Raw genomic sequence first — 27,086 nt, forward strand, 5'->3', positions numbered from 1 at the left:
CCTACAGTGGAGGATGGGGATGCTCTCTACCGAAGCTATACTCTGATACATCATTCCAGCTGGATTCAAACTATCAAAGCTCCTGCATGCCCCTGTAGGATTGGCATCCCTTTGACTGTATGTTAGTACTACGTGCTTGATACCCCGTAATCGCTGATGAGAACTGTCGGTGAGCCCCATCTGTGAGATCAGTCTACGTTCTGTGAGGTGATCATTTGCTCTCAAACCTCTCCCCTGCTAGTTGGTATTGAAGTGTCACAGTTGGTTGGTACTCCATACAGTCTTCACAAAGCGTAGGATGGAATCCTTACCTTATCAAATACGTACTTTGGACTCACACAATGCACCAATAAGATCGATCGTATCTATTCCTTCCCGCACAAGTAAGAGTGCCTGTTTTCTTATCCTTCGCTCTGTCATTCTAATCAATCTCCAATAATGCCAGAGTTCACTAATATCCCTGCCTATAGTATATCCCTGTTCTTCTTTCAATTGCAACCCAGTCATCATTCCCTCTCGTCCCCTAATCTTCCGTCAGACAACATCACAACCCCCCTACTACCGTTCCCCCTGACGATCAATAAGCTTTTTGCTGAATTCCCCACCAGTGGATTCAGATCACTCAATGGCGAATAAGATATCTTCAGTCTTCCGGTCATACTGAATGAATCCTTTGCAGTGTGATAGAGGGGTTGCCAGTAGGCAATCCTTCTATCTACAGACCAACTTCGTACTGAATATTCCTTACTATCAAAGTATAAACTACCAAAGAAAAAAGAAAAGAGCTCTCCCCTCCTTCTCACAAAAAAAAAAGAAAAAAAAAAGAAAGAAAGAAAGAAAAAAGAAACAAACCCATGGAATGCCATGTACTCTGTAGCGCGTCACGAGCCTCATCCATCTCAGCAAGGCTATTCTTTCAGCGCCCCAGCCTATTTGCAACCATTTCTGACTGCGGATACAGCTCACACTATTGCACATAAACGACCAGTAAGACGTCCGAGAGAAATATGCGCCGATGTGGCACGGTCAGATGACTGCCGACTGAAGGCGACTGTTCTTATCGCCGTTGAACTTGACCCTTCCCGGTTGCTATTCTTCACCGGACTCGCGCGTCTGTTCAAGGTCTGCTGGTATCATTTTGCTTTTTCGGCGTACAGATAATAGACCGACCTTTACTTTCACAAAGGGGGCAAGAATGGTTAGGGATGGCTTGACCAGACTGCACACATGACGAATCTCGTGACCTCTCCCAAGGCCAGTGCTTTGTTCAGTCCGAGGAGAAATTGAATATTGGTCAAGAGGGGTTCGAGTAGTTAAAGTATGAATTTGGATTGTATGTCGTTCTTTGAAGATACTGCGAGACAGCCTGTAGAGAAAAAAAATAAAATAAAATAAAATAAAATAAAATAAAAATAAAAAAATAAAAAAATAAAAAAAATAAATAAATAATAAAAATTAGAAACATAGCCCCTAAAACAAAACGCCGAACCTTCCCCAACGCTGAGTAAACAATAATAACATCCTCTGCTAAGAGATAAAAGAAGATCAGCAGTAGTTGTTACTGAAGAACAGGAGCAGAAACAGCTCAGCAGAAAGGGAAGAAATCGGGTAGGGAATCACACGAGTGGCTCAGAAAATGCCGGAAGCAAGCTTCAAGTAGACACAACCCATTGAAACCTCACCATATAGATAACCCCTCCTCATATCCCAGTAACTCCGTTGAAACTCAACAATGTCTTGCCGAGAAACAACCATTTTTCTTCAGATAAAGATTCTGACGAGGATTATTTGCTCTTGACTAGAGGTTTCAAAGCTTCTACTCCAGTCTGGAGTATCGCCGGGTTCGAAGTTTTCTTCAATACACTGGTCAGGATATCGACCCCTCCACACTTCTCCACCATTTGTTTTGCGCGCGTCGAGATGTCGCCAGTTGCCAAGCAGGTCAGATTCCGAATACACGCAACTCCCCGGTGCACAAGCCCTTCGTCGTCTTCTTTACAAAGACCCAGGAGTAGTTCCACGCCACGCGGCCGATCGAGGATGCCCGCGATAGCAGCATCAAGTTCGGTAAGCATAGCCAGAGCACCACCAGCAGCTCTGCGTGTCTCCATGTCATCTGTGTCAGTGAGCGCCAGCAAAATGTGCAGCCGCTGAGCAGCCCGCTTGGAGCCATCAGCAAACTTTGCAACGCCAGACTCGCACGTCATCAGATTGCAAACCAGTTCGCATGATGCTCGTTGAATCATAGGGCTGCTTGAGAGTAGGAGGTCTTCGACGACAGTCCATGCATGGCGAACTATGGCCTCTGCTGCAGACGGATCCGGGTAGGATGCGAGATTAGTGAGAGCAAGAAGGCTCTCAAACACGGGTAGCAAATCGCGCGGCTGTTCCGCAGTCAAGTTGCCTACTTCGGGCGTCGCCAACAGATTGGTCAGAGGTCGAACGGCTGAGGTGATCTGAGGAACTCCGGAGGATGGGAAAACGAGAGACGGGTTGACAGAGATAAGTATACGGGCGAGTGCATGTGAAGCGCTCTGCATTGCCTCGTCAGAGATCGAGCCCGACGTGCCTTGTCTAGCAGAACCCAGGCTGAGGAGTAGCTTAACCGCGCCTTGTTGCGCAAGGATTCCTCTAGATTTGCGGTCTCGGGACAAAGAGAGCAGAATTTTGCTTACTAGCCCCTGCGCGGAAGGCAGACTGCTCTTGTTGCATTCGATGAAAAGAGGCATGACCCCGGCCTGAACTACCGCGTTGCAACGGGCGATGACGTGCTCAACGTCGTCCAGTGGGTGCGGCCCAGCTTGTGCTGTCGCGCCTGAAGCGTCTGCGTACGCTTTGAGTTGAGACATCTTCTTCTGTTCTTCTGTCATCGAGGGTAGAAACTGTGTGAGATTCAAAATGATCATCAGGCCACCATACAGCACCGATGCGTCGGCGATACTGGCTTTTAGCACCTTGATCAATTCCTTCAGGAAAGCAGAATCCTTCGCCAGCTGCTCCTTTACAACTGGCTTGACAGAAGAATAGGCCAAACCTTCGATTGCGTTAGAAACATTGTCGTCCTTATGCTTCGAGATCTGTTCCTTGAAGCGTTGGACCAGCTCCGCTGTCTGGCGGTCCTCCTTGTGATTTTTACCATTGGGCGTGGCAAGATTCTCTTTCTCAGAAGCTCGAACCTTCGCCAATATCACCGCTGCCAACTCTGAGCTCTGATCGTTGCCATTCGTCAAAATGTGAGAGAGCCATTCGGAGAGGTGCTTGCGAATAGCATCTCGACAGGCCTGGTTTATGCAGGCTGCATTTAGCAGCTCCAGAATGGCCGTTTCTACGTTCCGGCTCTTCATGTTCCTCGACGTAAATGGCGTGAGAGAACTAATGAAACTTTCCGACAGGAACAGGGAGGCCGCAATATCTGGCACAACAGGGAAAACGGCAGCGAGGGCGGAGAACGCAACTATGTGGTCGTCATTTCGTGCATTCGTCACTTTCGTGGAAAGAAGTCGCGAGAAACGCTCCTGTCCCGTTTCCTTCGAAGTTTCGAGGTACTTGACTGTCGCGAGAGTCGCCTGGCTCCTCACCTCGAGAGGAAGTCGGATGTCCAAGGAGGCAAGAATCACGTCAAGTCCTTCGTCATCAACAAGATGTTGCAGCTTGACCGCATCGACCGCGAGTAGGCGCGCAATGCCTTTCAGGGACCGACCATCCAAGTCATGTCCCGATTCCATGAGCTTAGCGATGAAGAGCTGAAAGAGTTCGCTTTCACAGTGGAGGCGCGTATCCTCTGATGGCCACACGGCATGATCCAAGACCACCGTATCCAGACAGACTGCCGCCCCATCACCCCGATCATAAATCTCGTCAAAGAAAGTCGTGACAGATACCTGAAGTCGGTCCGAAAAGTATTGCCGCACGCTGGCGTTCTGGCGCACCAATCCCGAGATAATATCATCTTGGAGCGAAGATAGGCTAGAAGGTTCCCGCGCTAGTATGAGTTTGACGCATTCCAAAGCCACCTCCTCTGAGGGGTTAAGACCATCGGTGCGGAGATAGATAGCTGCATCCTTTCCCGCATTCTCGTCCTTTCCAGAGGTATATCGGCGGCAGAGGTCTAACAGGTAGTGGCCATTATTTTCCTCTTGCTGAATCTTGATAATGGCAGCTTGAACAGTTGGATTTTCTGGTGCTAAGGAAAGGGCTTCCCGGAGATTTCGCGAAGCAGCCTGCGGATAGGATGAAAAATGTTAGCGGAGTTCGGGAAATGTGCAGAAGTGTGTAGATTAATATGGTGGACCCGTAAGAGAGCACGAGCGATGTCCACAAAATAAACAAGGGTAGAGATTCGCTGTATAGAAAAGAAATGAGCATACCTCGCGGTGGCCAGCGTCTGCCAGCTCAACAGCCTCCCGTGTCAGATGTACAGCGCGCTCTTCGCCTGTTGAGTGAACCATTTCAGGCTTGATAAAAGAGGGGCAGGAAGGAGGGAGGGTAGCGGACGGAAGAAAGAGATTGTAGACCAAGTGTGAAGACAGCTAAGAAGATTCAGAGCAGAGCAGAAACCAGATGATTATCTCTGCTTGACAGAGCTAGAGGTTTAATCAAGCTTTAATGATCGCAGAAAGTCAAAGTGAGTAATAGAAGGTAGTGTTGGTGGTACTTCATTCAACCCACGGCCTCCGAAGTGACGGTCGAAGAACAAAGAACACATGCAATCATGGAGATTATAAAGGGAGCTATGGTTGTCCAAGTAAGCAGGCTGGCCCTGAACAAGAACAGACAGCAATCAAGTCAATGATGCAGTTGAAGGTTATGCAAGCACTGTTAGGGAAAGTAGGGTAAGTTGCTTTTTTTTTTCTTTCTTGTCGTGATCATACCTCTGTAATGATTCCGTGGACAATGTGTTCTCTTCTGGTAAATAATACAACCCTCCAGGCCGCCAAAAGTAGCAATCACCAGGCAAATTGACTGCGGAGTTAAGGTATCTTACGCTGGATTACATCCATTACATACGGCTGTGGCGGATAAGGGTAATTCATAATACGTACCTTGATTCATCGCCTCGGCGGAGTCGGTGCCCCTCCTGCATCAGCTTCTTCAGCTTCATCCTACGATCATCATATTTCTATCCAGCGCGTAACTACAGCTTGGCGCAAGAGTCTAGTCTCAGTATGACTGACTATGACCAGCCTCACTATTGGCAACGCTCGTTGTACAATGGTTTGAAGATCAATTGCTTGGCAGTTATCAACGACCCCTCGCTTGATGTAGATTACCTTGACCGTTCACAAAGTACATGGATGTTCGGCAGAACTAATTGCTGATAATTGAAATTTACATCTAATCGCAATGATCTTGTTTATTCAAAAGTTTACTTTGGGTAGAGATAACAAGCGGCGCCAACCACAGAGGCCAATGAAACCACGTTGCCCATTCTCGGCCGCGGGCCTCCACTACCTACACGGAGCCCGGAGTCCACCTCCCACATGCCGTGCTCCGTACGGATACAGACAAGGGCTGCGATAGTCCGGCTTTCCTGTTCAACAGCTTGTTTCGGCCACTGGAATGAATGTCTGGATGAAATGGAGACTGATTTACTCCGTAGTTCCGCGTTAATCAATGCGCCCGCCCAATGCACACCGTCCCATTAATCCATTATTGCTTCCAAGACTTTCTCTTCCCGCAAGTACTACTAGTGTCTGTGACTGTGCACACCATTCAAGTCTTGGCTTCCTCCTTGCTCAGGAAGATCTACACGGCTGAAGGTAGTTGGTGCTCAAGGATGGGCCGGATTGAACCCGATTTCGTGGTTTGTGTCCAGCGTTCTAGGCTTTCTAGCCTCTCTCACCTTAACACAGTCTCGCGTCGCGTCACCGCTTGACCACTTATCCCACTTGTATGTAGGCTATTTCCAAGTAAGCTGACTCCGCACTAGAGACCAGGAGCAGCAGCACAAATGTACTCCGTGCCTTAGTGTGTTTCCAGTTTTAGCACGGGTCGTATTCCGAGGAGAGCTTGCTTCTTAGTGATCTGTCTAGCGGATATCCTGCTGGTTTGGATTCGAGGGTTTTGAGGTGGCTTGATCTAAGCGAGGCTGCGAGCTCCTACGAGGGCAAACCAGCAACAGCCTGGAGTCCGGAGTAGCTTCATTTAACAATGAATGCACTCAATGCCAAGGGCTCTCGGTAGTTCGAGCAAGGACCGCGGAACCAAGGAATTTAGTCTAAGGTAGCCGCCTCTAGATACCAAGTGACAGGAGATACCCACTGATTGTAGATATCCATGACCCCTTGATTTGATGCTTTTTGCTTCACAGATGCCCATATTTCAACCTGGGTCACTTCACGTCTGCCGACACAGAAGTGACCGTACATTGCCATGGGAATCGACGGTGACATGATGCATGTTACATGAGACACCCTTCCTTGATACTCGAGTGCAAATCACTCATTCCAACCCTCACTCGTCGGAAACCGCTGCGCTTTCCAGATTTCTGTGGCTTGTCGGTGCCATTGCCTTTGCCGCGGGCACCGTCTGCAGCTGGAGACACCGCCCGTGCGCCGCTCATGATGGGCAATTCTATTGCCGGTGCATCTGCAATGCGTTCCAGAGCGAATACTTCGACCATCCACTCGTACCATACTTTCCGGTCGTCGGTCTGCCTGGTCATAGTGACAACAATTTCCCCATTGTCGGGTACATTGAGGGGCGTCTAGAAGCCCGTTGTTAGATGCCAGTATATCTCGAAGACATGCATGAATGCTCACCTTGAGTGGAAAGTATATGGGGAACCAACTGATCATGTTAGCGCTCTTCCTGTCCATCGTGACGGGATTTGTTGAAAGCTCCACATCACGATAGAGCACAGTCTCGAAGTAACCGGCCAGGCCGTGACAGACGCCACGATTCTGAGTAGGGAAGGCCAGGCGCGTGCGGCGAACATTGTGTGAGTTAGAGATGATGGAAGTATACGGCGACTGGGGAGGAATATCTCTGTTGGGATGCGAGAAGGACCATGCGGTCTGCACATAAGGGGTTGTAGACTCAGGCACTGGGATGGTCGATATAGAGGATCGAGTTTGACTGATGTAGCTGTTGCCGCTGTCGCCCGACGTCGTACCGGCAGACGACTGATTCGTGGACAAGAAGTCGATGGCATGTAGCATGACAACGTACGGTGTCTCCGAGGCCGCTGGATTCGATATAGATAGGTTCACAACCTCCGCATGCAGCTTAGGGGCCGAAATCGGTGTGAGGTGGGCCGTGTATGAGGCCGGGATGGAGATGCCGTGCACAGGGTTGAGTAAATGAGTGATACCGTCCAGACATTCCGGCGACAGTTCATTGTCCCCGAAGGATCCGAGAAGCTCTGAGACCACAATATCAATCATACCAGAAGACAGGTCGGACGATGCCATGCTCTTCACTGACTCAGGAGCGGGCGTGTTGCCTTTTTGATCTGGTTCTGGTTTATAGAGAAGCGAATCCTCAATACCGAGCGAGTGTCCAACTGCGGCCGGGGGTAAGCCGGAATCTTTCGCCCTTTGGGGACCTTTCCAGCTCCGCATATCCGACTGGACGAGAGTTGCCTTGCCGCCCCAGAGTTCCTCATTGTGGCGTTGAAGGAGGACAAACGCGTTGGGATTCTTCTCTACGACCCAAAGGTCGATATCGACGCCGGTTTCAGCGCTTGCTCGGATCGCTCGTGTTACCAACGGCCCTCTGCCGGCGCCCACAACAGCGAGTACTACCCGACCATCCGGGTTAGAGGTAGGCTTCTTCTGCTCGGCCCAGTCGCTGAGGGCTTTCGCGATGGCTCTCTCATACCACTCATACTTGATAGGGTCCTTCTCAAAAACTTCATACGTGATGCTCTCCAGGTTGACCGTCAAGGGCTGAAGTGGCGCCTGGAGGTAGTCTTGATAGCCCATGCCAAATCTCTCGATCGCAGAGCGAGGTGGTTGGCGTTGCTGGAGATTTCTGATATATGACAAATGAGGTGTCGGATCAATGAACTTCTTGCTCGAGACCGCGGCTTGCGAAAGACTTGGATATTCAGAGCTGGACAAGTTCGACTGCGTCGCCTCAGACGTCTCACTTGCCTCTACTCCCGGAATCGGGCCAACGTCGCAGAGGAGAATCCACGGGGGCGTCCGAAGACGCATGAACTTGGAAATCAATGCCTGGTGTGCTTTTGATAGGACAGGGTAGCCCTTCTGGTTCTTAATAAAAGTATTGGCATCCATGGTAAGCAGGTGAACCGGCTCGGAATGCCAGCGAGACTGGACGGACATGGGAGGAAGTTGTTTTGGTAAGGATAGTGCTGTCGGTTATAGGTTTCAGCAACAGGGCAATTGGAAATAGTCACAGATGTAAGAACGCATCAAGGGCTGCAGAAACGGGAAATAAATTCTTACCTACGAAGAGTCTCGTGTGATATTTACAGGTTCTTCTAATTACGTCCCAAGCATCCCACGTTCCAAACAGGTCCACCTTGAGCGACTGCCCATCATCGGAACCCCAGAGGAACTCATCACGGGCAAGAGGAGCGAGGTCGCCCATACTATCCACTTCCAAATCTGGGTTGTCCACAATTCTCAGCCAGATATGAAACTGAATATATGGACCCAAGTTAATGGCATCTTGAACTGCTCTCGCGTAGAAAACCAAGCCTTCTGAGTGCATATTTCCATGGTGGAGCTTCGGTCCCGGGATTAGGACATAGCCAATGCCGCAGAAAGCTGCATATGCCACTTCTAACATAAGAACTTGACGGGAGATATCTGCAATCAATGGATCGGGGGAACAAAGGTCAATCCAAGGGCTAGTGACGCCCATCAACTGGCTCATCGTTTGGTTCGGGGTGAGATGAGTGTCTGATGGGCCAAGTGGAGGGATGATCACAGGTCTCGTATTCTCAGTTGTTGCCAGAGTACCATTGGGATCGGACGATACTGCCCGCAACTTAGACAAGTGACCAGAGAGCAGACTTAGGACTCGAGAGTGAAAGTGAGGAGTGGTTATCGGTGTCGTAAGCATATCATACTAAAACAGCTACCTGTTAGCAGGCCAGACAATTCAGAGGATCAATGGGTACGTTACGTTACTGTCATGCGCCGACTGCACGATCTGGGTGGTGATGGGTATGGTACGGTTGCTTTCATGTTGACCAACGCAGAATGCGGGGGCCAAATCTTCTGAATCCATCTTCGCAAACTATACAGAACAGCGTGTCCTAGAGCTCCCTCAAAGAATAATGGTTTAGTCAAAGATCAATTGACGAAGCTGTCGAGGGTCCCAAATGTTGAGCTGTTGATCTTAACCAATAGATATACGCCTGGAAGATTAGTCCCACATTTCAGATCAATGGACAATAGAACAAGTTCTTCCAGAACGACTTCAGATGCACAAATACGCGACAAGAGAACGAGTAACAGGGCCCAGTCGCTCAAATCAAGGAGCCTCCTTGCTTCTGAGAGCTGCACCCAGGTAGTCGTATTGTCCAAGCGCTAGACAGGCAGCTCCAAAACAGACACGGCAATCCCCTGCGTTTCTGTGGAGGGGTGTGGCAGATTCGCCAGGCGGTGAGAGCACTGACAAAAGCCACCGCTGTGGCGGCGACACCTGCCTATCTGGGTTAGACTACTTCTCGCCAAAATTATTATTCTGCCGCGCGATAATTATTCAAGTAAGATTATGATTGAATTCGTCCGCAGAGGCGATCTCATTCACTGTCGTAACTCCACTCATTTGCAGAACTCAGATCGCTATGGTCGATTCACGCTCAGACTCTGAAGATCGCTCGCGTGCTAAGCGCCAGAAGATGGACAAGTCAGAGACGGATCCCAGGAACAATCCTTACCTGGCTCATATGTATGCGGATGCGTCTACCAACGGCAACTCTAGCTCGTCAGGGACGAATCCTGCTTTCGCGAAGTTGAAGAGACATCAGACGACAGCGGCACTTGCAAAGGAAGTAGAGGATGGGGAGATTAATCCTCTTACCGGCCGACCTTTCTCCAGCAAGTACTTCTCTATCTTGCAGACTCGTCGTGATCTTCCAGTGCACCAACAGAGGTAAGCCCCTTTAGACTCAGATGAGGAATATCGTTTATAAATAACTGACTGTCATGTTCAAGGGATGAGTTTCTGCAGCTTTACCAGCAGTCCCAGATCCTAGTCTTTGTCGGTGAGACTGGCTCCGGAAAGACTACACAGATCCCTCAGTTCGTCTTGTACGATGATTTACCGCAAACCCAGCGCAAGATGGTCGCTTGTACTCAACCTCGTCGAGTTGCTGCCATGTCCGTTGCGCAGCGTGTGGCTGCTGAATTGGATGTTAAGCTTGGAGAGGAAGTTGGTTACAGTATCCGTTTCGAGGACATGACAAGTTCCAAGACCTGCTTGAAATATATGACGGATGGTATGCTTCTGAGAGAAGCTATGCATGATCATGACCTTACACGCTACAGCACAATCATTCTTGACGAAGCTCACGAAAGAACCATGGCTACCGATGTGCTTATGGGTCTTCTCAAAGAAGTTGTGCAGCGTCGGCCCGATTTGAAGATTATCATCATGTCCGCCACCTTGGATGCACAAAAGTTCCAGCGATATTTCAACGACGCTCCTCTACTTGCCGTTCCCGGTCGTACCCATCCCGTCGAGATCTTCTATACTCCCGAACCGGAACAAGATTATGTAGAAGCAGCCATTCGCACGGTCCTTCAAATCCACGCCACAGAGCCAGAGGGTGATATCCTTCTGTTCCTGACTGGTGAGGAAGAAATCGAAGATGCTGCGCGCAAGATATCGCTTGAGGCGGACGAGATGGTGAGAGAAGCCGACGCTGGTCCCTTGAAAGTCTATCCGCTTTACGGCAGTCTGCCTCCGCACATGCAGCAGCGTATCTTCGAGCCCGCTCCTCCCCCTCGCAGGCCAGGCGGTCGTCCTGGCCGTAAGGTGATTGTTTCAACAAACATCGCAGAAACGTCTCTTACCATCGACGGAATCGTGTACGTGGTGGATCCGGGATTCTCGAAACAGAAGATCTACAACCCCCGAATTCGGGTCGAGTCACTTCTCGTGTCTCCCATCTCCAAGGCTTCTGCTCAGCAAAGAGCTGGTCGTGCGGGTCGTACGCGCCCCGGAAAATGCTTCCGTCTATACACAGAGGGTGCCTTCAAGACGGAATTGATTGATCAGACCTATCCCGAAATTCTCCGATCTAACCTTTCTTCGACCGTGCTAGAGTTGAAGAAGTTGGGAATCGATGATCTGGTACATTTTGACCTGATGGACCCTCCAGCCCCCGAGACTCTCATGAGAGCTTTGGAAGAGTTGAATTATCTGGCTTGCCTTGATGATGACGGCAACCTGACACCGCTGGGCCGCCTTGCCTCCGAGTTTCCTCTTGACCCCGCGCTTGCCGTCATGCTGATCAGCTCTCCCGAGTTCTACTGCTCAAACGAGATCCTGTCAATCACAGCTCTGCTTTCGGTTCCCCAAATTTTCGTGAGGCCGGCCTCGCAGAGAAAGCGCGCCGACGAGATGAAGAATCTTTTCGCTCATCCCGATGGTGACCATCTCACTCTTCTGAACGCCTATCATGCCTTCAAGAGTCCAGAAGCCCAGGAGAATCCAAAGCAGTGGTGTCACGATCATTTTCTCTCCCTCAGATCTCTCCAATCGGCAGACAACGTTCGTATGCAGCTCCTGAGGATCATGGAGCGCGAGGAGCTGGAAATGATCTCGACTCCTTTTGAAGACAAGAAATACTACGAGAACATCCGGCGTGCGCTGTGCGCGGGATTCTTCATGCAGGTCGCAAAAAAGGAACCACAGGGAAAGAGTGTCTATACGACCGTCAAGGACAACCAGAATGTCCTTCTGCATCCGTCAACCGTCCTCGGCTACGATGCCGAGTGGGTCCTTTATAACGAATTCGTCCTCACCACTAAGAATTACATTCGGACTGTGACCGCCGTCAAACCCGAATGGCTCCTTGTATGTCATTCTCGTCCCAGTACTATGATTAAGTACTATGATTAAACAAGCATGTACTAATGGCCTCTTTCTAGGATATTGCTCCCACTTACTACGATATCTCAACCTTCCCCAAGGGCGAGATCCGATCCTCCTTGCTGCGCGCTGCAGAGAGACTGTCACGCAAAGAGAAGATGCGCGCAGACTCTGCAAAGAGACGATAGATTATCCTGGTCTCGAGAATAACATAGATTCCCTATTTCCTTTATCCCATGGCGGCGTCTTGACTTCAGTCATTCTAGAGTAGACTTTTGCCTGACATGTATGTATATTCGGCGGTGTTTTGAATTCTAGATGTCACTATATGCCTTTCAATGATTGTAGAGAGACTACAACTACTACAACGCTAATAAAGGGACTGTCTGGCATGCGTATTTCTGCGACTTATAACTCTAGAACCCATCAAGAGTGGTGAAACAGGTGTCGACATCATCATTCCTATACCTATCCGATATGATATTATACAAGTAATTTGATGTATCATTACAAACAACGCGCGATCACTACTTGAGTGATCATTGTACTCCAGCCGCCGGCTTCAAACCCACCACTTTCAGTGAACCGTGGCGCTCTGTAGGTTGTCTTGTGTTCCCTCTGGGGTTTCTATACCGTTGTCGGTGGAAGCCACACGGTTCCGCCGAAACCTGGGACGTAGTTTGTAAACCATTTCCTTCAAATCCCGCACCTCCGATCTCAGAATGTCAAGTTCCTCCCGCGTCGTCTTCTTCGCAGCAAAAATTTCGTGTTCTTCAATAGGGTCAGAACTGTCATGGTCAACGAAGTCGAAATCGTCACGGCTGAGGTTCGGCCGGGGAGCTCGTTCGGTCTGTTTTGCGTCTTTGAGTTTACGGAGAGGGCCAGACATAGCCGACAGCACTTCCCGAGAATGCAGGGCAACCATCTTCTGCCAGTGGGCAGCGGGATTCTGATTCTCTGGTAGACCGAGATCCTCTAATTGCTCCCCAAATAGCTTGGCAAACATAAAAGCCTTTTCCCATGCAGGCCTACTTCGTTTCTCTATTGTCGTCTTGTCGACCCTCTTCTGCCAGTAATGGAGGCGAGGATCTCGGCCAAATTGGATGTCAAGTTGATTTGTGGTGGCGGAACTCCAATCAAAGCCGCTGTCGATTGCGGCTGAGATCATGGCATCGGCAAGGTCCCATTTTCCACACCAGTCACAAAGCTGCACCATGTGCACAATCAGTCTCTCGACATGCCGATCGGAGTGTAGCGTTGAGCCTGTTAGGAAGGCAAGCGATCTCCTGAGTGCATACAACCCGTTTTGCCAGTCTTCCCTTTTGGCGTAATACTTCAGATAGGCGTAGAGAGTCGAGAAATCGTCTGTGAAGCCGTGTTTCCTCCCGGCTTGAAGCCAGGCATCAGCTCGATCCAGTTGTTCGAAGCGCAAAGCTGCTGTGATCAACGTCGTATAGATGACAGGATTAGCACTGGCCACAGGGGGAATGGTTATTTCCACGCCATTGACGACCATCTTTTTGTAAAAGCCCAATTTGCCCAGATCCACCGGGTAGCCTTCACCCCGAAGCACTTTCAGGAACGAATCAAACGCTTTGAGGTTTTTGGATTTCTTGTAATAGGTCAAAATTGAAATGATGAGAGAAGAATTTAATGGAAACTTGTGCGGCAACACCGTCTTGAGCACCAGGTCCGAAAGATCGTTCTGCATGGACCTGGTGAAAGCTAATATCATCAGCTTCATAAAAAATGGTCGGTCAGGATCCGATGATTGAAGAAGATTGTTCGCTAATCGCAGATTCAATTCCTGTATCGACATTTTGTTTCTGAGAAACAACGAGACATCTCGAGCTGCTTCATCGTCGAGTCTTGTACGCTCCATTTTCAGCTCCGCAGTCGATCGTACGCGGAGATCATGTGCCAGATCGTCATAGTATGCACCTTCAGTGCGTTTTAAAAGACGAATTCTGCGTCGAAGTTTGTTTAATTCAGACAACAACTCTGAGTAATTAAGTTGGGGCATATCAAAGTCGGCCTTGTGGTCCATCGCAATACCCGAGTAATTGTGTGCGATTGACTCGCGAAGCAAAAGTCGTATCGCTAGTTGCTTCACTGCAAGTTTCCGGATGGCCTTCTGTCGAATTATATCGTCCGACAGCCACTTCGGAACTTCCATATCTTCAGGGAAGAAACCATCTTCCAGCTCTATTGTGTCGTCATCAAGATCCCCTTCGTCTTCACCAATTTCCTGAAGTTTTCTTGACTGAAACTCATCGACTATTTCTTCGTCGTCCTCAAGATCAGCACTTTGTACTGCATGGACCGAACGACGGGGAGGAGGTGCATGGACCAAACGACGGAGAGAATTCCTTTGGAGCCATTGGTGGCATCTCGGCGTTGGTATTGATCTCCAGGTCGTAAATGATCGTTTTTGTAAAGCTCCTTGTAACAGTGTACGTGACCTCCGAGCCTGAATGGCCTCTAGTAGTCGATGTTCTTCATTCACCAATTCGTTCACCTCCTCCTTCACGGCTGCGATCTTCTCGGCCCACTCATGTCGGCGCTTGTCCTTGGCCTGAGCATCTGCCAAAGCTGCGGCAGCAAAGATACTGGTGTACAGCGCTGTGACCGAATTCCCTATGCGAAGGCGTCTTCTGCTTGCTGCGGTTGCTGCCCGGGACGTTATTCCAGGTGCGCTGGTACTAAGGCAGGGAACGCATCGACAGGTCGACTGCGTCGGAGCAACGCGGGACCATAGTCTTTGCATTATAGTGGCATTCCTAATTAAAATTCATCCGGATAGTGCATGTGATGGTCAAATTAATGTTAATCAAAGTGTCTGTCCGGCTCAATGGCATCTGAAAAGAGCGCAGGCCAAGGTAATCGAAGGCTGAGTCTGAGACCCCAGCGATGGCACGATGATGCGGAATTCCTTCGACCCGGAAAAAAAGGCGAGTACCAGATACAAACAATGCAAACAGCCAAGCAGTCGAGGTCCAAGAAGATGCGGACAGGCAATTGTTCTGTTTCTCGTCCCATTCATCATATTTACCAATTCGGTGCTGGATACATTCTGTTCTGTAAGTATCCGGGATTCTGTACATCTTGTGTTTAGATTCGTCATTCACACAGCTTTGTCGACAATGCTTATCCGCTCCATTGGCCTTGCTACTGCACTGCTGGCTTTAAGTAACAGCTTCGCCAATGCTCATGGATCGCATGCGAGCGAGCAGAACCCTTCCTCAGACTGGGCGACTCGTCATATGCAAGGTAGCTCTCTACATCGTCGTCATTCCATTGGAAACCACCATTGACAATTTACTTGACAGAGGAACACCACATCGATTCCTTCGACGCAGGTTCTTTCTTCACCCTCCATGACTACGATTCCTCCGGCGCTTGGACCCCTGATGAAGTCCGAAAGACATATGGCATGGACGATGAGTCAAATTCTGGGGTGACCGAGGAGCGCAAGCAACAGGCGCTTCGCGAGGTGTTTGCCCTTTTCGACACAGGGAGTTCAGGGGTTATCACTCGCGACAACTGGATGCGTCTCATCTCAGCCGGTAAACGGTTACCCGATCTCGGATTCGGTCCCGGACACCATGGCGATATTGAATACGAGTATGAAATCCATCATTTCGAGAGATTTCACGGGGAGGACGCCAAGTTAGAGGATCTCACCCATCCGGAAGATATCGAGCATTTCCGAAGACATGATGAGGAAGAAGATGCCACGGATAGACTTGAACAACTGGAACGAATGCCGATCGTCGAGGCGAACATCCCGCAGAAATTTCTCAGACGGTCATAGAGATGTTCAGTCTAATATTTGTATATATGTGCATGTTATCCGAGAGTCCGCGGGTCGGTTACACGACATGAGCTGGTGAAATGTGAACTCTTCATTTTGGAACTCTGGAGTGAGCCAGTTTTCATTCTCATGAGATGCAATAGCAAGTCTCTCGCTGTAGCATTTGACTTCAGGATGGAGACTGCTTCGATGCCCGACTCAGCTCGAGTCCCGTAGGTGTCTCTCCGGACGGAGGCAACTTGATGTCGAAGACGCAATGCATGACGCCTGGTGCATATGTCTTGACATTCTCAATATGACGGCATTCAATAGGCTGCTGAACAGCACTTGGGAAGGCTATTGCTCTCAATCTGCCGATCTCAGTGATGATTTCCTGCTTCTTCGCATCAATATGTTGCACATCCACGTTTTCATGCACATGCATCCAACCTCCCAACTGTAGATCGATCATTGCGCAAGCGTCACTCCAAGCACCCCTGGAAGACGGAAGAAGGCCTAGGTTGACATGTCGAATTCTATTCCATGCATCTCGGCGCTCCATGTGCCCTTTGATTTCGCCCATAACGCGAGCGGCGAATTTGTTGTCTCCATGAAACAAGACCACCCTGTCTGAATCTTGAAGACTGTCAACCAGATCTGGGACCGATTCACTCAATGTTCCATCATTCCCAATTCCAACCACTTTGCACCCCCATCCATTCTCTGTACACCCTCTTCTCAAACCCTCGACTGACCATCCGTTGATCTCCCATCCCCAGACCCTCTTCACCCCTCTTTTAAGATATGAGAAGACAAAATATCCAATCCCCGCATACAGATCAACCACGCTGATGCTGTCGATCTTTTCCCCAAGGGTGCCTTCATCAAGCCCTTCAAAGACAGATCCTTGACCCAGAATCCGGGCCTTCTCTGTGATATTCCCCCGAGAAAACATCGTATACAGCGGGGCCCAAATCTGCACAATCCCCTGATTCTGCATAGTCTGCACCCAGAACGCACGCTGGAAGTCTTCCTGCGTCGGCTGCGCATTCTCGCCGTCCCAAAATGGCACCAAGCCAAAGTCTCCATAAAGAGGAATCAGTCCCGTGGGGCTGCGCATCCTGTTCTCTCCTCCCTGCGTGTTCATAGGCGCGATGGGCGCATTCATGGCAATACGTGTAACGCCCATCCGCCCGAATGCAGTAGCAATCGACTCAAAGAGAAGCCTTCGCTTTTGGCTGTCTAGGCTTGCATAAAGCGAGCCCCAGGCTGGAGGATCGCTGAGTGCGTTCACAGGCAGCAGCAGCAGTTGTTCATACACTGTGAACCTTTTCGGAAGGGCTGATTCAAGGCTCTCCAAAGACATACCATGTTTGGCGAGGTCGTCTGAGGGTATATGTCTTGTTACAAAATTCTGTATGCCTTTTCGGAGGGGATTTGAGCACTTGTTTCGACTTTTAGGTTCCCGCTTGTGGGTTGTAGGCTTCTTGACACGTTCATCTGGTGTGTGATCCCCTGTTGGATCGTCGGAATGCATATTGTCCTGCCACTTGGGCCGGTGCTGGCTACCTCAACAATATGTGAGCACTTGTGATGATGGTAGTCTAGTGATCAGGAACTCATTTTTTGAACCCTTAGTATGAATTAGTATTACTGGAAAACATGGTCGAATAATCTTTCCGGAGAGAATTTTCATTCTCAGCACCGCACTATGTCATGTGACTTCTATACAAGGTACTCGAATGGTCGACCGTTTAGGTATCATTGGATGTTTAAGTACATGATTGAGAGGAATATCACTTAGGTGCGACTTTCCGAATGTATGAGTCACCTACGGGTGTTATATTGACTGCCTCAAGTGGAGGGCCCTGCTTGAGCTGAGATGAATTGGACTATATCACGTAGTGAGGGGCTTGAAATCATCGGCAGAGTATCTAAGGGCTAAAGTGTGTCATAAACCAGGGTTGTTCCTTTACTGGCACAAGGCTTTCGGTGTATCTGACGCCAAAAAGAGAAAGAGAAAGGGGAGAACAGAGTGACAGCCGCCGCTTGAAAAGCGGAGTATAAAAACCAATGTATAGAGAAATGGAGATGAAGTGCCGCTAAAAGAGTGGTATCAAATGAATGAGATTCAGTAATCCGTTACAGAGTATCCCAGCCGATCATTCGACTCAAGCACCCTGTAGAAGGAGTCAATATCACGTTCGAAGTCTGAAAAGTCTGGACAGGTAAACTCACGAGTACTGTTTTGTCAGCGTACCTTCGCCGCCTTTCGAGAGATCGATGCTAAAGACATAAAAGTTACCATCACTGGTAACCACCATGACCTGGGGTGTGTTGCTACTCATAGCAACCACGCTGCGGAGAGGACCATTGTTCCCGCTACCGCCAGAGGTTTGGCTTGGCTTTGGCAGTTTGAACCAAGCAAAATCACGGGTCGGCTCCCACATTTCGCTGACTCCTTTCGGAAGGTAACCGCCCACTTTGGCAGCGACAGTACTGCCAACGTTTTGCGAAGTCCGTCTGATCATACCCATCAGAGTTCCATTGTGTTTCCGGGCAGGGAAGTCTGATGAACCCACGTCTCCCGTCAGGTCGCCGCGGTCAGGAGAATAACCTGAGGAGCTTTGACTGAGGGACCTGTCACGGCCCACAGGAGAGGAAGGGGAAGTGTCTGGAGATGATGTTGGATGGCTCAACTTGAAAAGGTGTATTGTCTCTGTAGAAGAGGAGACGCAGAGCAGGGTCGATGTGGTATTGAACGACATGCTGAAAATCCTCGACGGCATTGAACCGCGTCTGAATTGGTATAACTTGTGGCCATCAGGAACGGAGAAGACGCGGATTATGGTTCCCTTGTCAGAAGCGGTGGCCAGTAGAGTGCCATCACTGTTGAGCGTGATGCAAGCCAGCGGAGATCGGTGAGCCTCAATGACATTTATGGCCTCTAGTTTTAAAGTATCGAATATCAGAACCTCTCCGCTTGTCGGCGATACATGAGTAGTCCCCGGAGGAGTATGAGACGGCGGATTGAACGAAGAAGGCGGCGCCTTTTGTGGGAGAGGGTATGCGAGGTAACAATTGTCAGAGGACGGTGATAGCGCGCAGATTGCTGTCTGGCATTAGAAAGCGCTCGACTCAAAGGCAAGAAGCGGATTACATCGCTTACCGTTGGGGTTGGGCGATGTCTGGATGGTGTAGAGCAGTTTCATTGTTTGAATGTCATAAAGATAAATTTGATCTTCAAGGACAATCACGAGTCGTTTCCGATTCAATCTGACCGCCAGTACGGTCGTGGGGAAGGTTAATTCGCATATTGTAGATTGGCGCTATATGAGGCAAATAGCCAAGCAGAAAGCGTCAACATATGCCGGAAAGCAGAAGCGTACTCAGCAGCATGATTGTCTCTTTGTGTTTTATCGGGGAACAGAGTTCAAGAATGTACAGTTGTCCAGTGATGAACTACGAACCTTAGTATTAGTGATTTGAAGACGACGGGGTGAGAGGATGAGCGCAACAAGAGATGTCGAGAACAGCATCTCAATGATGGCAATATTTCCCTCTTTCGTCTCATAACTTTTCGCGAAAGGGTCCGTCGTGAATATGCGAAAGCCCTTTGAGGTGGCTGATGGAGGGGATACAGAGCCTTAGAGCGTGCGCATGCGCTTGAAGAGTTCCGAGGGGCGCTTACCAACAGCCAGGTAGCTGTAGTCTTGGTTAAAGGTCACGAAGTTCATTGCCATCTTGACCCTGGTAGGCTACCAAACCACCTTATATGTCCTTTGATCGGTCCGATATCCCTCTTGTATACTCTGATAGTCACCGGCGACACTAGAACAGACAGAATACCCCGCTGAATCACACTTCGAAATCGTATCTGAGGATGGAGGAGGACAAAACAGAACAGATCAACGGGGTCTCATAGCAGATCAGGTTTGTCACAAACAGCTCCGGGTGTGCATTTCGGGTCTCTCAGAAGACACTGGCACGGTTGATCTCATCCACAGACGTAAAAGCAGACTTCCTTCAAGAAGCTGTGGACACTGTCGTCATTTCAAACCAGAGCGGTGTCTGAGAACTTGGCAGGAAACTAGCTCTCATTCGCGGAGGATCGCGGGGGATCGCCTGAACTGCTTTCACTGCCGCGGTTCGCTGTGCAATTGGGCGAAACGCGCTAAGCGAGCATTGGGCGCTTGGGCCACATCTTGCTCCGGAATATGGTAGATTTTTTGGTCTCATGGCCCTCCATGGCTGAACAGTGATTCCACGATCTACTGATTGTGACTTCCTGGTTTTCTTTCTTTTGTGCTTCCTTGGTCGCTGCATCCACCATGGGGGCTGCAAAGAAACCAGCTGCCGCTGGAGTCAGCACCAAGGCCGAACGAGAAGCCGATCTAGTGATGGAAGTAAGTTGTTCTGACTTCTGAAGCCGACTCCGCGCACATACCACTAACTTCTTCTACGTAGACTAATAACAGCAGCATTGTATCCAAACGGAGCGTCGAATTACTATACTATCCCAAGCCCCATTTCTTCAGATATTTTGTGAAGAGACCTCCGAGACGATCGCCTTTGATTAATCGTGGATACTGGCTTCGCATGCATGCTATGGCGGAGTCGGTTCGGCAGTTCATGAAGCAGCCGTCGGATAAACCCAAATTCGTATTGAATCTTGGATGTGGATTGTAAGTCGTAGAGAACTACCGCTGTGCTGGTCGGACGGAGGGGAGGTGTTCTCTTCAGTCGTATGCTAAGTTGGGCTGTCGTAGTGATCCATTACCGTTTATACTCCTGAGTACCGATAAATCCTTGTGTAGTACGACGAGGTTCGTGGATATCGACTACGAAAAGCTGATGGTCAATAAGAAGACAGCAATTCGCAGGACAGACGAGATTACCCGGCTTCTTGAGAATGTAGAATTTCTCTCGGATGAAAGTCCAATCCAGATCCGCAGCGAGCAATACTTGGCGATCGGTTGTGATCTGAAGAACCTCAAGAAGCTAGATGATGTGCTGAAGACAGAGCTTCTCCCGTCTGATTGTTCTATTCTGTTCCTGGCAGAGGTCTCCCTGACCTATATGGATGTCAAGTCCGCCAATGCTGTGTTGGCCTGGGCCTCAAAGCTCAACAATGGTTAATACCGCCAATATACCACATCATTTCCATCAAGCTAACAGGATATTCAGATTCTCAGTTTTGTATATTGGAGCAGTTCTTCCCTGACGGACCCAATCATCCTTTTGCTTCAACAATGATGAAGCACTTCAACAAACTTGGAGCGCCCTTGTACTCAATCCACGAATATCGTTCACTGAGTGAGCAAGAACAGCGATTTAGAAATGCCGGCTGGGCACATGCGCAGGCTAGAAGTCTCTGGGATCTCTGGTCAGATAATGAATTTGTCGGAAGTTCTCTACGAGCATGGCTCGATACAGTCGAACCGTTCGATGAGTGGGAAGAGTTTGCACTCTTTGCCTCGCATTACTTCTTGCTCGTCGCTTCTACGAAGCCACAAACCATGGTTCAGGAGTTACAAAAGACGCCGGCATTAACTACGGAGCCCGATATATCCTCACAATACGTGCTGCTTGCGGGCAACAACCCGAGAGGCGGGCAGAGGAGGTTCGGGGCCCTCATCCCGGACAGTGAAAATTCTATGGGTCACCATTCAGGTTTAGGCCGCCAGACTCGTGATGTTTCGACAGATCTCTACAGCACGTGCAAGGGTATGACTACCCCGCAACTTCCATTCCCTCCACGAGAGGTCTCTGCTCGGATGTGTCACACGGTGACTAGCCTGCGCGGGGGTGACTGCTTGCTCGTCGGTGGGAGAGCCTCACCAGCGAACGCATTTCAAGATTGCTGGTTGCGACAGGGAAAGCAGTGGCAGTCCACCAAGAGTCTCCCGGCTCCTCGCTTCAGACACAGCGCCGTCAAGATTACCCTCGAGACAGATTCGGAATCGGTCCTTGTGTACGGTGGAAAATCTAGCGATGGGTCTATCTTTGACACATGGTTGTTATGGCAGACACACAGCAACGGTTGGCAGGAAGTTGAGATACAAGGTGCAAGACCTCCTGCTCGATTCGGGGCCTGTCTAGAGAGCATCAACCAGACCACAGGCGTCCTGTTCGGAGGCATTGGCTCCGACGGAATCATCATTGAAGACTTTTGGATATGGAAGATACGCCATCGCAGTGACGGTACTGTATTTCTGGAGTTGACCGATCATACCGAGCACCTGCAACAAACACCTCTGAGTCAGTACATCTACCGATTTGGATCCACAGTCACACGGACTTCTCGGGGGCTGGTCATAGTTGGTGGAATCATTCCTCGACAGATCGTCCCATACGAATGTGAAATAATGTTGCTTGATGTAGGAGAGCTCCTCGAATACGTCGAAAACGAGTCGTCCTGGGGCCACAGGATTCTGTCTGCGATAGGACTCGGTGGCATATTGCAAGGTGCTAGACCGTTGCTTGTCGGCCATGTGGCCTGTGCGATAGACCCAGACCAGGTTTTGATACTGGGAGGTGGCGCAGTTTGCTTCTCATTCGGCACATTCTGGACGGAAGGAGGTTGGGTTCTGAAGCCAGCCGGCTCTACAGCACAGAACAATTGGACTCTTGTTCCTGAAGCTATGCATACTCCGGAACCTGTCGCATCTCCCAAGACTCCACAAATTAGCACTGCTTTGAAACTCTCATCAATTCGTCGTATACGAGTGGACACCTCCGAGCAATTCCAGCAGATCTTGGCTGACGGCAAGCCGGTGATCATTGAGGGTTCAGACATTGGACCTTGCACCGAACTCTGGACGAAGGAATATTTGACAGATGTTGTGGGAAGCGATCGCAAGGTAAGACGGATTCAAGACAATTCGGGACCCGCATCTAAAGATTCGTAAATAGGTCGTGGTTCATGAGAGTCAGTCAGAGAACATGAATTTCCAGGCAAAGAATTTCTCCTATGTGACCAAGGCTTTTGGTGACTTCTTGGACGAGGTCCATGCAGGTGGTCGCCAGTATCTCCGAAGCATTTCCGCTGAACTACCATCCAAGCTTCCTGCCAACCTTGCCGCGGATTTTCCTGGTCTAAAGGATGACTTTAAACTCCCCCAGGCACTCTCATTGGTGACAGAAAATGCCCACAGCTCTCCGTTAAGAATTTCGGGGCCGGTTACTATGTGGCTTCATTACGATGTAAGTTCAAATACCAAGCAAGAGGGGTGGAAGCTCAGAGTGGCTGATCGCTATGCACAGGTGATGGCGAATGTCTTATGCCAAATCCGAGGGGAGAGGAGACTGGTACTCTTCCCTCCCGCTGACGTGCAATACTTGCAAGTGCCACCAGGAGCCTCTAGCTCTACCATCGATATCTTCCAGAATATCAAAGACGGCTCTATCGTCTCAATTCCACACACGTCGCCGCAAGAAGCTGTGCTGAACAGTGGCGATATTCTATTTATCCCGCCGATGTGGCTGCATACTGCTTCTCCAACTGGCGGGGTCAGTGTCGCAGTCAATGTATTCTTCCGCAGCCTGCCCAAAGGATACGCTGCTGGTCGAGACGTCTACGGCAACCGTGACTTGCAGGCCTATGAGAAAGCCAGAATTGACATTCAGAAGATGGTGAGGTCTTTTGACGGTCTACCATCTGACATATCTCGCTTCTATCTGCTGAGGCTCGCGCAAGAACTGAAAGACAACGCTGGAGTATGATTGGGGCCAAGTGTTCACGACATTGAAAATTAGTTGCGTGGTGAATTGCGCGTGGACAAGTCTAGTTGTCCAATTGATGTCTTAAACCAGCTGTTCAAGATTACACATAGAATATGGGGACCTGTGAAATTAAGGCCGAAAATGACTGCTACTGAGGCTATAAATAGCCATGTTTCTACTTATATTTTCCCTCTAGCAAGCTGCTGCTTAAGCACTTAAGCATGTGCTATACTATATTATTTTACACCCGCTAAGTATTGTTTAGTCACCATCCTAAGGTGACAATCTTCAGTGAGAATTCTCTATGTTTCAAACTTATAACCTAATCTAATGCTAACAATGGCCTCAGTAGCTAAATCTAGCTCCCTTAAATTCAAGCAGATTTCCTATATGCTGTATAAAATGCCGGCCATCCTTATTCCTTCCTTTCCTCCCTTGCACTCTCGTGCCTTCCTCCCACCTTAATACCTCTACTTTAATCCAAAAGTTAATTGCTGCTTAAATCACTGCAGAAAATAATTATATAAACCAGATTATTTTGATATCACTGCCTCCTCTTCCTCCTGCTAATCCTAATAAGCATTAATCTGGACTGACCTAATCCTCTTACGTTGATAGCTGTCATATTTAGCCTTCTTTTATCTATATCCCAGGCATGCTCTCTTAGCATAGTAGGCTGTATTCTATGACTAGGAGTATATAATCTAAGGGATAACAACCTTAGAATTTATAGGACTAACAGCAGGTCAAATTGCTTGTCTATTTAAGTAGATAATAATATATTCCTAAATTATTCCTCTAGCTTAAGCATACCTCTGTAGGATACTAAAGGGAAAGTTAATTTTAAAGGCTCTTTCTCCATTGTCAGGGCAGGCTAGAAGTAAGATTAGTGGATGGGTAAACAGTTATGCTATGTGAGTCTGAGTAAAGCGAGGAACAGTGAATTTCTGAGAGGTCAGTCTTTCCCTTTTTGGATAAGCCGCCCGATACGCCACATTGTCATCATCGTGTGGAAGGTGGTGAGCAGCGCATGAGCTTGATTCACTCAGTTGCCAAAGGGAGACAACCGTCATCAACTTTTCCTGTTGAAAGCATTTACTATAATTTGGCATTTCTCCTTTCTCATATCAACTGGGCTAAATGTGAAGTACCATACCTCTGGTGTTTTGCACTGGATCTGTTTGATCACATTGTTATAATCACAGTCCCTCAGCTCCTCATCGCACTTTCCTAAACCTACCATCCTACGTCGCGCCAACAATTTAAGGATGTTTTCTCATTCACTTTTTCGACCTTTCTCTTCCCCTTTGTGTCCTCCCTCGGAAATCAAGCACACTTCAACCTCTCGCACAACGAGCACAGGCCGGTGTACAGCAATCATAAAGACGGGCGTATTCGAGATCTCATGCCCATGTTCAGAAGGGGTTTTTTTGCTCTGACATCAGTATCATCCCTTGAAGTGAAATGCCGGCTGTGTGATCATCTCCTCTCAGAGCACCAGGATTTTCGTACCGACTCATCTCCGATGGAGATATTAGCATCTGCCGGCAAGTCTAATCAGACGCAACAGGACTTCTGGAAACGTAATTGAGATCCTGTCCCATCAGAGGACATATTTAGAGCTGACAATTCTGTGAGGATGGATAGCTCCTAGTAATCCAACGAGATGTTTACGCAAGGATACAGTATCAAAGCTTGCAGCTGCTGTGGATTCTCAAATTGTTATTCTCATACGCGGAACACCAGCGAGCGGGAAAACGGTCCTATCCCAACTTCTAAGGGACTACTACCTCGAGAATAACAGGAAGGTGTTTCTACTCGAGACCTGGAAGCCGCTGGAGTGTTTCCATGGCCAGGACCCTTGACGGCATGCTCCTGCAGCAAAGGTATCCTGAATCTAGTGTCACGGATTTTTTTGCTTCAAACACTGTGATTCTTGTTGATGAGGCTCAGGCTTCATACAAGGACTCTTACTTCTGGAACACGATCATCAAAGAGCGAAGGTCTGGTGAAGGCATGGGCATAAAGATTTGTCTTTTCTGTTCCTACGGAAGCCCTCTGACAGGCCTGGAGGGAGACCACGTATGGTTTACTCCAGCTACTTTTGGTCCCGCGCAGCGCATTACACTGACCCCTCAACCTGGCAAAGATTCGCCAAAGCTCGGCTTATTTTATACACCAGATGAATTTGATGAAGCTGTGTCACTTTTGACCACAAACAAGTACGATGAAAAGTTCACAATTGATGAAGAGGCTATGAGCTACCTATACGAGCTCACAAATGGGCATCCTGGAGGGGTGACATCATTAGTCGATTATCTTCATTCTGTATGTACCGTTCTTGACCTCAGCCCAGAAAGTGAACGGATCGGCTTTAGGCTTGCGTGTCCAACTAACTCTAGTTTAGGTGCATCGCCATGACCTCAAACACAGACGTATGAGTACAATAACGAAAGATCATGTTCTCGATGATCTGAAGGATGATACTCGAGTCTTTCAGTTTCTCATGAACCAGGCTGTTTTTCGCTCATTTCCTGTAGGAGGGCGCCTTACACCTAATGTTGCTGGAATTTTGAGCAAGATTTTAGAGGAGGGAAATATGCCATTCGATAGTGATGATGTGGACTTTCAGACATGCTACGAGAGAGGCTGGGTTCACCGGATATCTGTGGGAGAGATCTACGCATGTGATGTTGCTGTCATGCCGTCACGCCTGCATGAGAAGTAAGTTATTATGTGGTATTTCTTGTCTTGATCTGACCCTGTCCTAGATGGCTTGAGTACATCATCGGCCAGAACCCGAGGCCGTTGCCCGCGAAATTCAGCCAGCTAGATAAATTATGCCTGGAGGTTCTCAGTAATTTTTCGACGATGAACCTGAGACATGCTGTTCAAGGTAAGAAAATGTCGACTGCAGCAAAATGTAGGCCCGTGGAGGCGCAATATCAGGACGAATTCTACAGGTCCTTCAACCTTTTAGCAGGCCGGGGTGTACCGATCTGCAGTGAATGGTCAAGGACCGGTGATGGTCGAGTCGACTTTTATATTCCAGAGAAGAAGTGGGCGATTGAGTTGCTTCGGGATCATGATCGGGTCAGTGATCATATCTCTCGATTCAAGGAGGGAGGGAAGTACTATTCCTGGTTGAAGGAGAATATGGTTGAAGATTGGATTATCATCAACTGTGCCTCCTCTCCCCCAATAAGTGGTATGTTTATACTTTGTATTGCTGTTATTCCCACTCATCTTGCTCACAACCTAATAGAATATTCCGAACCAAGACTCTGGACTGCTGTTTTTGCCAATGATTATTCTGAGTTGAAAGTATATGATTACCAAGGGAGGCCTTTGATTGATATCCATCTGCAGAATTAAGGCTATGTCAACAGCCTATTCGTGTCCCTCTTGGGCTCCATTATGATGAGACGGGAGGTTAATACCAGCAGGTTAGAATACAAAATAGCTTAGCCATTAATGGCCATGGATCATTTACTGAGAAGCCTGTAAATCCATACGATCGAACCAAATGAAACCAAGGTTCATTTTCTCAACG

General features: G+C 48.8%; 9 protein-coding genes across 9 annotated transcripts; 4 read left to right on the forward strand and 5 right to left on the reverse strand.

Moving 5' to 3' along the window:
* Positions 1-579: 579 nt before the first annotated feature.
* On the reverse strand, positions 580-5,017 carry AFUA_5G11600 (UNC45-central domain-containing protein). The gene is made up of 3 exons (XM_748397.2): positions 4,368-5,017; positions 1,171-4,220; positions 580-1,113 (listed from the first exon to the last, which is right to left on the reverse strand). Exons 1-2 carry the CDS (start codon positions 4,446-4,448, stop codon positions 1,785-1,787), a joined length of 2,517 nt encoding a protein of 838 aa, XP_753490.1. The 5' UTR covers positions 4,449-5,017; the 3' UTR covers positions 580-1,113; positions 1,171-1,784.
* A 241-nt stretch (positions 5,018-5,258) lies between these two features.
* AFUA_5G11610 (protein arginine N-methyltransferase) lies at positions 5,259-9,588 on the reverse strand. The gene is made up of 4 exons (XM_748396.3): positions 9,097-9,588; positions 8,412-9,039; positions 6,762-8,317; positions 5,259-6,706 (listed from the first exon to the last, which is right to left on the reverse strand). Exons 1-4 carry the CDS (start codon positions 9,199-9,201, stop codon positions 6,401-6,403), a joined length of 2,595 nt encoding a protein of 864 aa, XP_753489.2. The 5' UTR covers positions 9,202-9,588; the 3' UTR covers positions 5,259-6,400.
* Positions 9,589-9,706: 118 nt separating this feature from the next.
* On the forward strand, positions 9,707-12,413 carry AFUA_5G11620 (DEAH-box ATP-dependent RNA helicase PRP43). The gene is made up of 3 exons (XM_748395.2): positions 9,707-10,071; positions 10,134-12,000; positions 12,075-12,413. Exons 1-3 carry the CDS (start codon positions 9,764-9,766, stop codon positions 12,201-12,203), a joined length of 2,304 nt encoding a protein of 767 aa, XP_753488.1. The 5' UTR covers positions 9,707-9,763; the 3' UTR covers positions 12,204-12,413.
* Positions 12,414-12,592: 179 nt separating this feature from the next.
* On the reverse strand, positions 12,593-14,782 carry AFUA_5G11630 (uncharacterized protein; the record flags this gene model as incomplete). The annotated part of the gene is made up of 1 exon (XM_748394.1): positions 12,593-14,782. One exon carries the CDS (start codon positions 14,780-14,782, stop codon positions 12,593-12,595), a length of 2,190 nt encoding a protein of 729 aa, XP_753487.1.
* A 151-nt stretch (positions 14,783-14,933) lies between these two features.
* AFUA_5G11640 (nucleobindin SSP120) lies at positions 14,934-15,829 on the forward strand (the record flags this gene model as incomplete). The annotated part of the gene is made up of 2 exons (XM_748393.2): positions 14,934-15,285; positions 15,345-15,829. The coding sequence occupies 2 exons, from the start codon at positions 14,934-14,936 to the stop codon at positions 15,827-15,829; spliced, it is 837 nt and encodes a 278-aa protein (XP_753486.2).
* Positions 15,830-15,998: 169 nt separating this feature from the next.
* On the reverse strand, positions 15,999-17,345 carry AFUA_5G11650 (tRNA(Phe) (4-demethylwyosine(37)-C(7)) aminocarboxypropyltransferase; the record flags this gene model as incomplete). The annotated part of the gene is made up of 1 exon (XM_748392.1): positions 15,999-17,345. One exon carries the CDS (start codon positions 17,343-17,345, stop codon positions 15,999-16,001), a length of 1,347 nt encoding a protein of 448 aa, XP_753485.1.
* Positions 17,346-17,590: 245 nt separating this feature from the next.
* Positions 17,591-19,945, reverse strand: AFUA_5G11660 (phosphoinositide binding protein ATG18). The gene is made up of 5 exons (XM_077804848.1): positions 19,500-19,945; positions 19,279-19,433; positions 18,978-19,137; positions 18,047-18,920; positions 17,591-17,988 (listed from the first exon to the last, which is right to left on the reverse strand). The coding sequence occupies exons 1-5, from the start codon at positions 19,549-19,551 to the stop codon at positions 17,940-17,942; spliced, it is 1,290 nt and encodes a 429-aa protein (XP_077660984.1). The 5' UTR covers positions 19,552-19,945; the 3' UTR covers positions 17,591-17,939.
* Positions 19,946-20,033: 88 nt separating this feature from the next.
* AFUA_5G11670 (tRNA methyltransferase PPM2) lies at positions 20,034-23,871 on the forward strand. Its single transcript, XM_077804849.1, has 6 exons — positions 20,034-20,214; positions 20,276-20,493; positions 20,578-20,942; positions 20,996-22,671; positions 22,724-23,014; positions 23,075-23,871. Exons 1-6 carry the CDS (start codon positions 20,140-20,142, stop codon positions 23,531-23,533), a joined length of 3,084 nt encoding a protein of 1,027 aa, XP_077660985.1. The 5' UTR covers positions 20,034-20,139; the 3' UTR covers positions 23,534-23,871.
* A 1,067-nt stretch (positions 23,872-24,938) lies between these two features.
* Positions 24,939-25,124, forward strand: AFUA_5G11680 (uncharacterized protein; the record flags this gene model as incomplete). The annotated part of the gene is made up of 1 exon (XM_748389.1): positions 24,939-25,124. The coding sequence occupies one exon, from the start codon at positions 24,939-24,941 to the stop codon at positions 25,122-25,124; it is 186 nt and encodes a 61-aa protein (XP_753482.1).
* Positions 25,125-27,086: the final 1,962 nt, after the last annotated feature.

The sequence above is a fragment of the Aspergillus fumigatus genome, chromosome 5 (genome assembly GCF_000002655.1).
Source record: "Aspergillus fumigatus Af293 chromosome 5, whole genome shotgun sequence".
In the NCBI taxonomy this organism is placed as follows: Eukaryota; Fungi; Ascomycota; class Eurotiomycetes; order Eurotiales; family Aspergillaceae; genus Aspergillus; species Aspergillus fumigatus.

Excerpts from the sequence above, each read along its gene's own strand:
- AFUA_5G11620 (XM_748395.2), top strand. The coding sequence starts at position 9,764 with ATGGTCGATTCACGCTCAGACTCTGAAGATCGCTCGCGTGCTAAGCGC. Across the intron at positions 10,072-10,133 it reads CTTCCAGTGCACCAACAGAG|GGATGAGTTTCTGCAGCTTT; the intron begins GTAAGCCCCTTT and ends GTCATGTTCAAG. Across the intron at positions 12,001-12,074 it reads TCAAACCCGAATGGCTCCTT|GATATTGCTCCCACTTACTA; the intron begins GTATGTCATTCT and ends GCCTCTTTCTAG.
- AFUA_5G11660 (XM_077804848.1), bottom strand. The coding sequence starts at position 19,551 with ATGGCAATGAACTTCGTGACCTTTAACCAAGACTACAGCTACCTGGCT. Across the intron at positions 19,434-19,499 it reads CTACAGCTACCTGGCTGTTG|CCACCTCAAAGGGCTTTCGC; the intron begins GTAAGCGCCCCT and ends CCCCTCCATCAG. Across the intron at positions 18,921-18,977 it reads GACATCGCCCAACCCCAACG|CAATCTGCGCGCTATCACCG; the intron begins GTAAGCGATGTA and ends AATGCCAGACAG.
- AFUA_5G11670 (XM_077804849.1), top strand. The coding sequence starts at position 20,140 with ATGGGGGCTGCAAAGAAACCAGCTGCCGCTGGAGTCAGCACCAAGGCC. Across the intron at positions 20,215-20,275 it reads AAGCCGATCTAGTGATGGAA|ACTAATAACAGCAGCATTGT; the intron begins GTAAGTTGTTCT and ends TCTTCTACGTAG. Across the intron at positions 20,943-20,995 it reads GGCCTCAAAGCTCAACAATG|ATTCTCAGTTTTGTATATTG; the intron begins GTTAATACCGCC and ends CAGGATATTCAG.
- AFUA_5G11610 (XM_748396.3), bottom strand. The coding sequence starts at position 9,201 with ATGGATTCAGAAGATTTGGCCCCCGCATTCTGCGTTGGTCAACATGAA. Across the intron at positions 9,040-9,096 it reads AGTCGGCGCATGACAGTAAC|TATGATATGCTTACGACACC; the intron begins GTAACGTACCCA and ends TAGCTGTTTTAG. Across the intron at positions 8,318-8,411 it reads TCACACGAGACTCTTCGTAG|CACTATCCTTACCAAAACAA; the intron begins GTAAGAATTTAT and ends TATAACCGACAG.
- AFUA_5G11600 (XM_748397.2), bottom strand. The coding sequence starts at position 4,448 with ATGGTTCACTCAACAGGCGAAGAGCGCGCTGTACATCTGACACGGGAG. Across the intron at positions 4,221-4,367 it reads CAGACGCTGGCCACCGCGAG|GCTGCTTCGCGAAATCTCCG; the intron begins GTATGCTCATTT and ends TCCTATCCGCAG.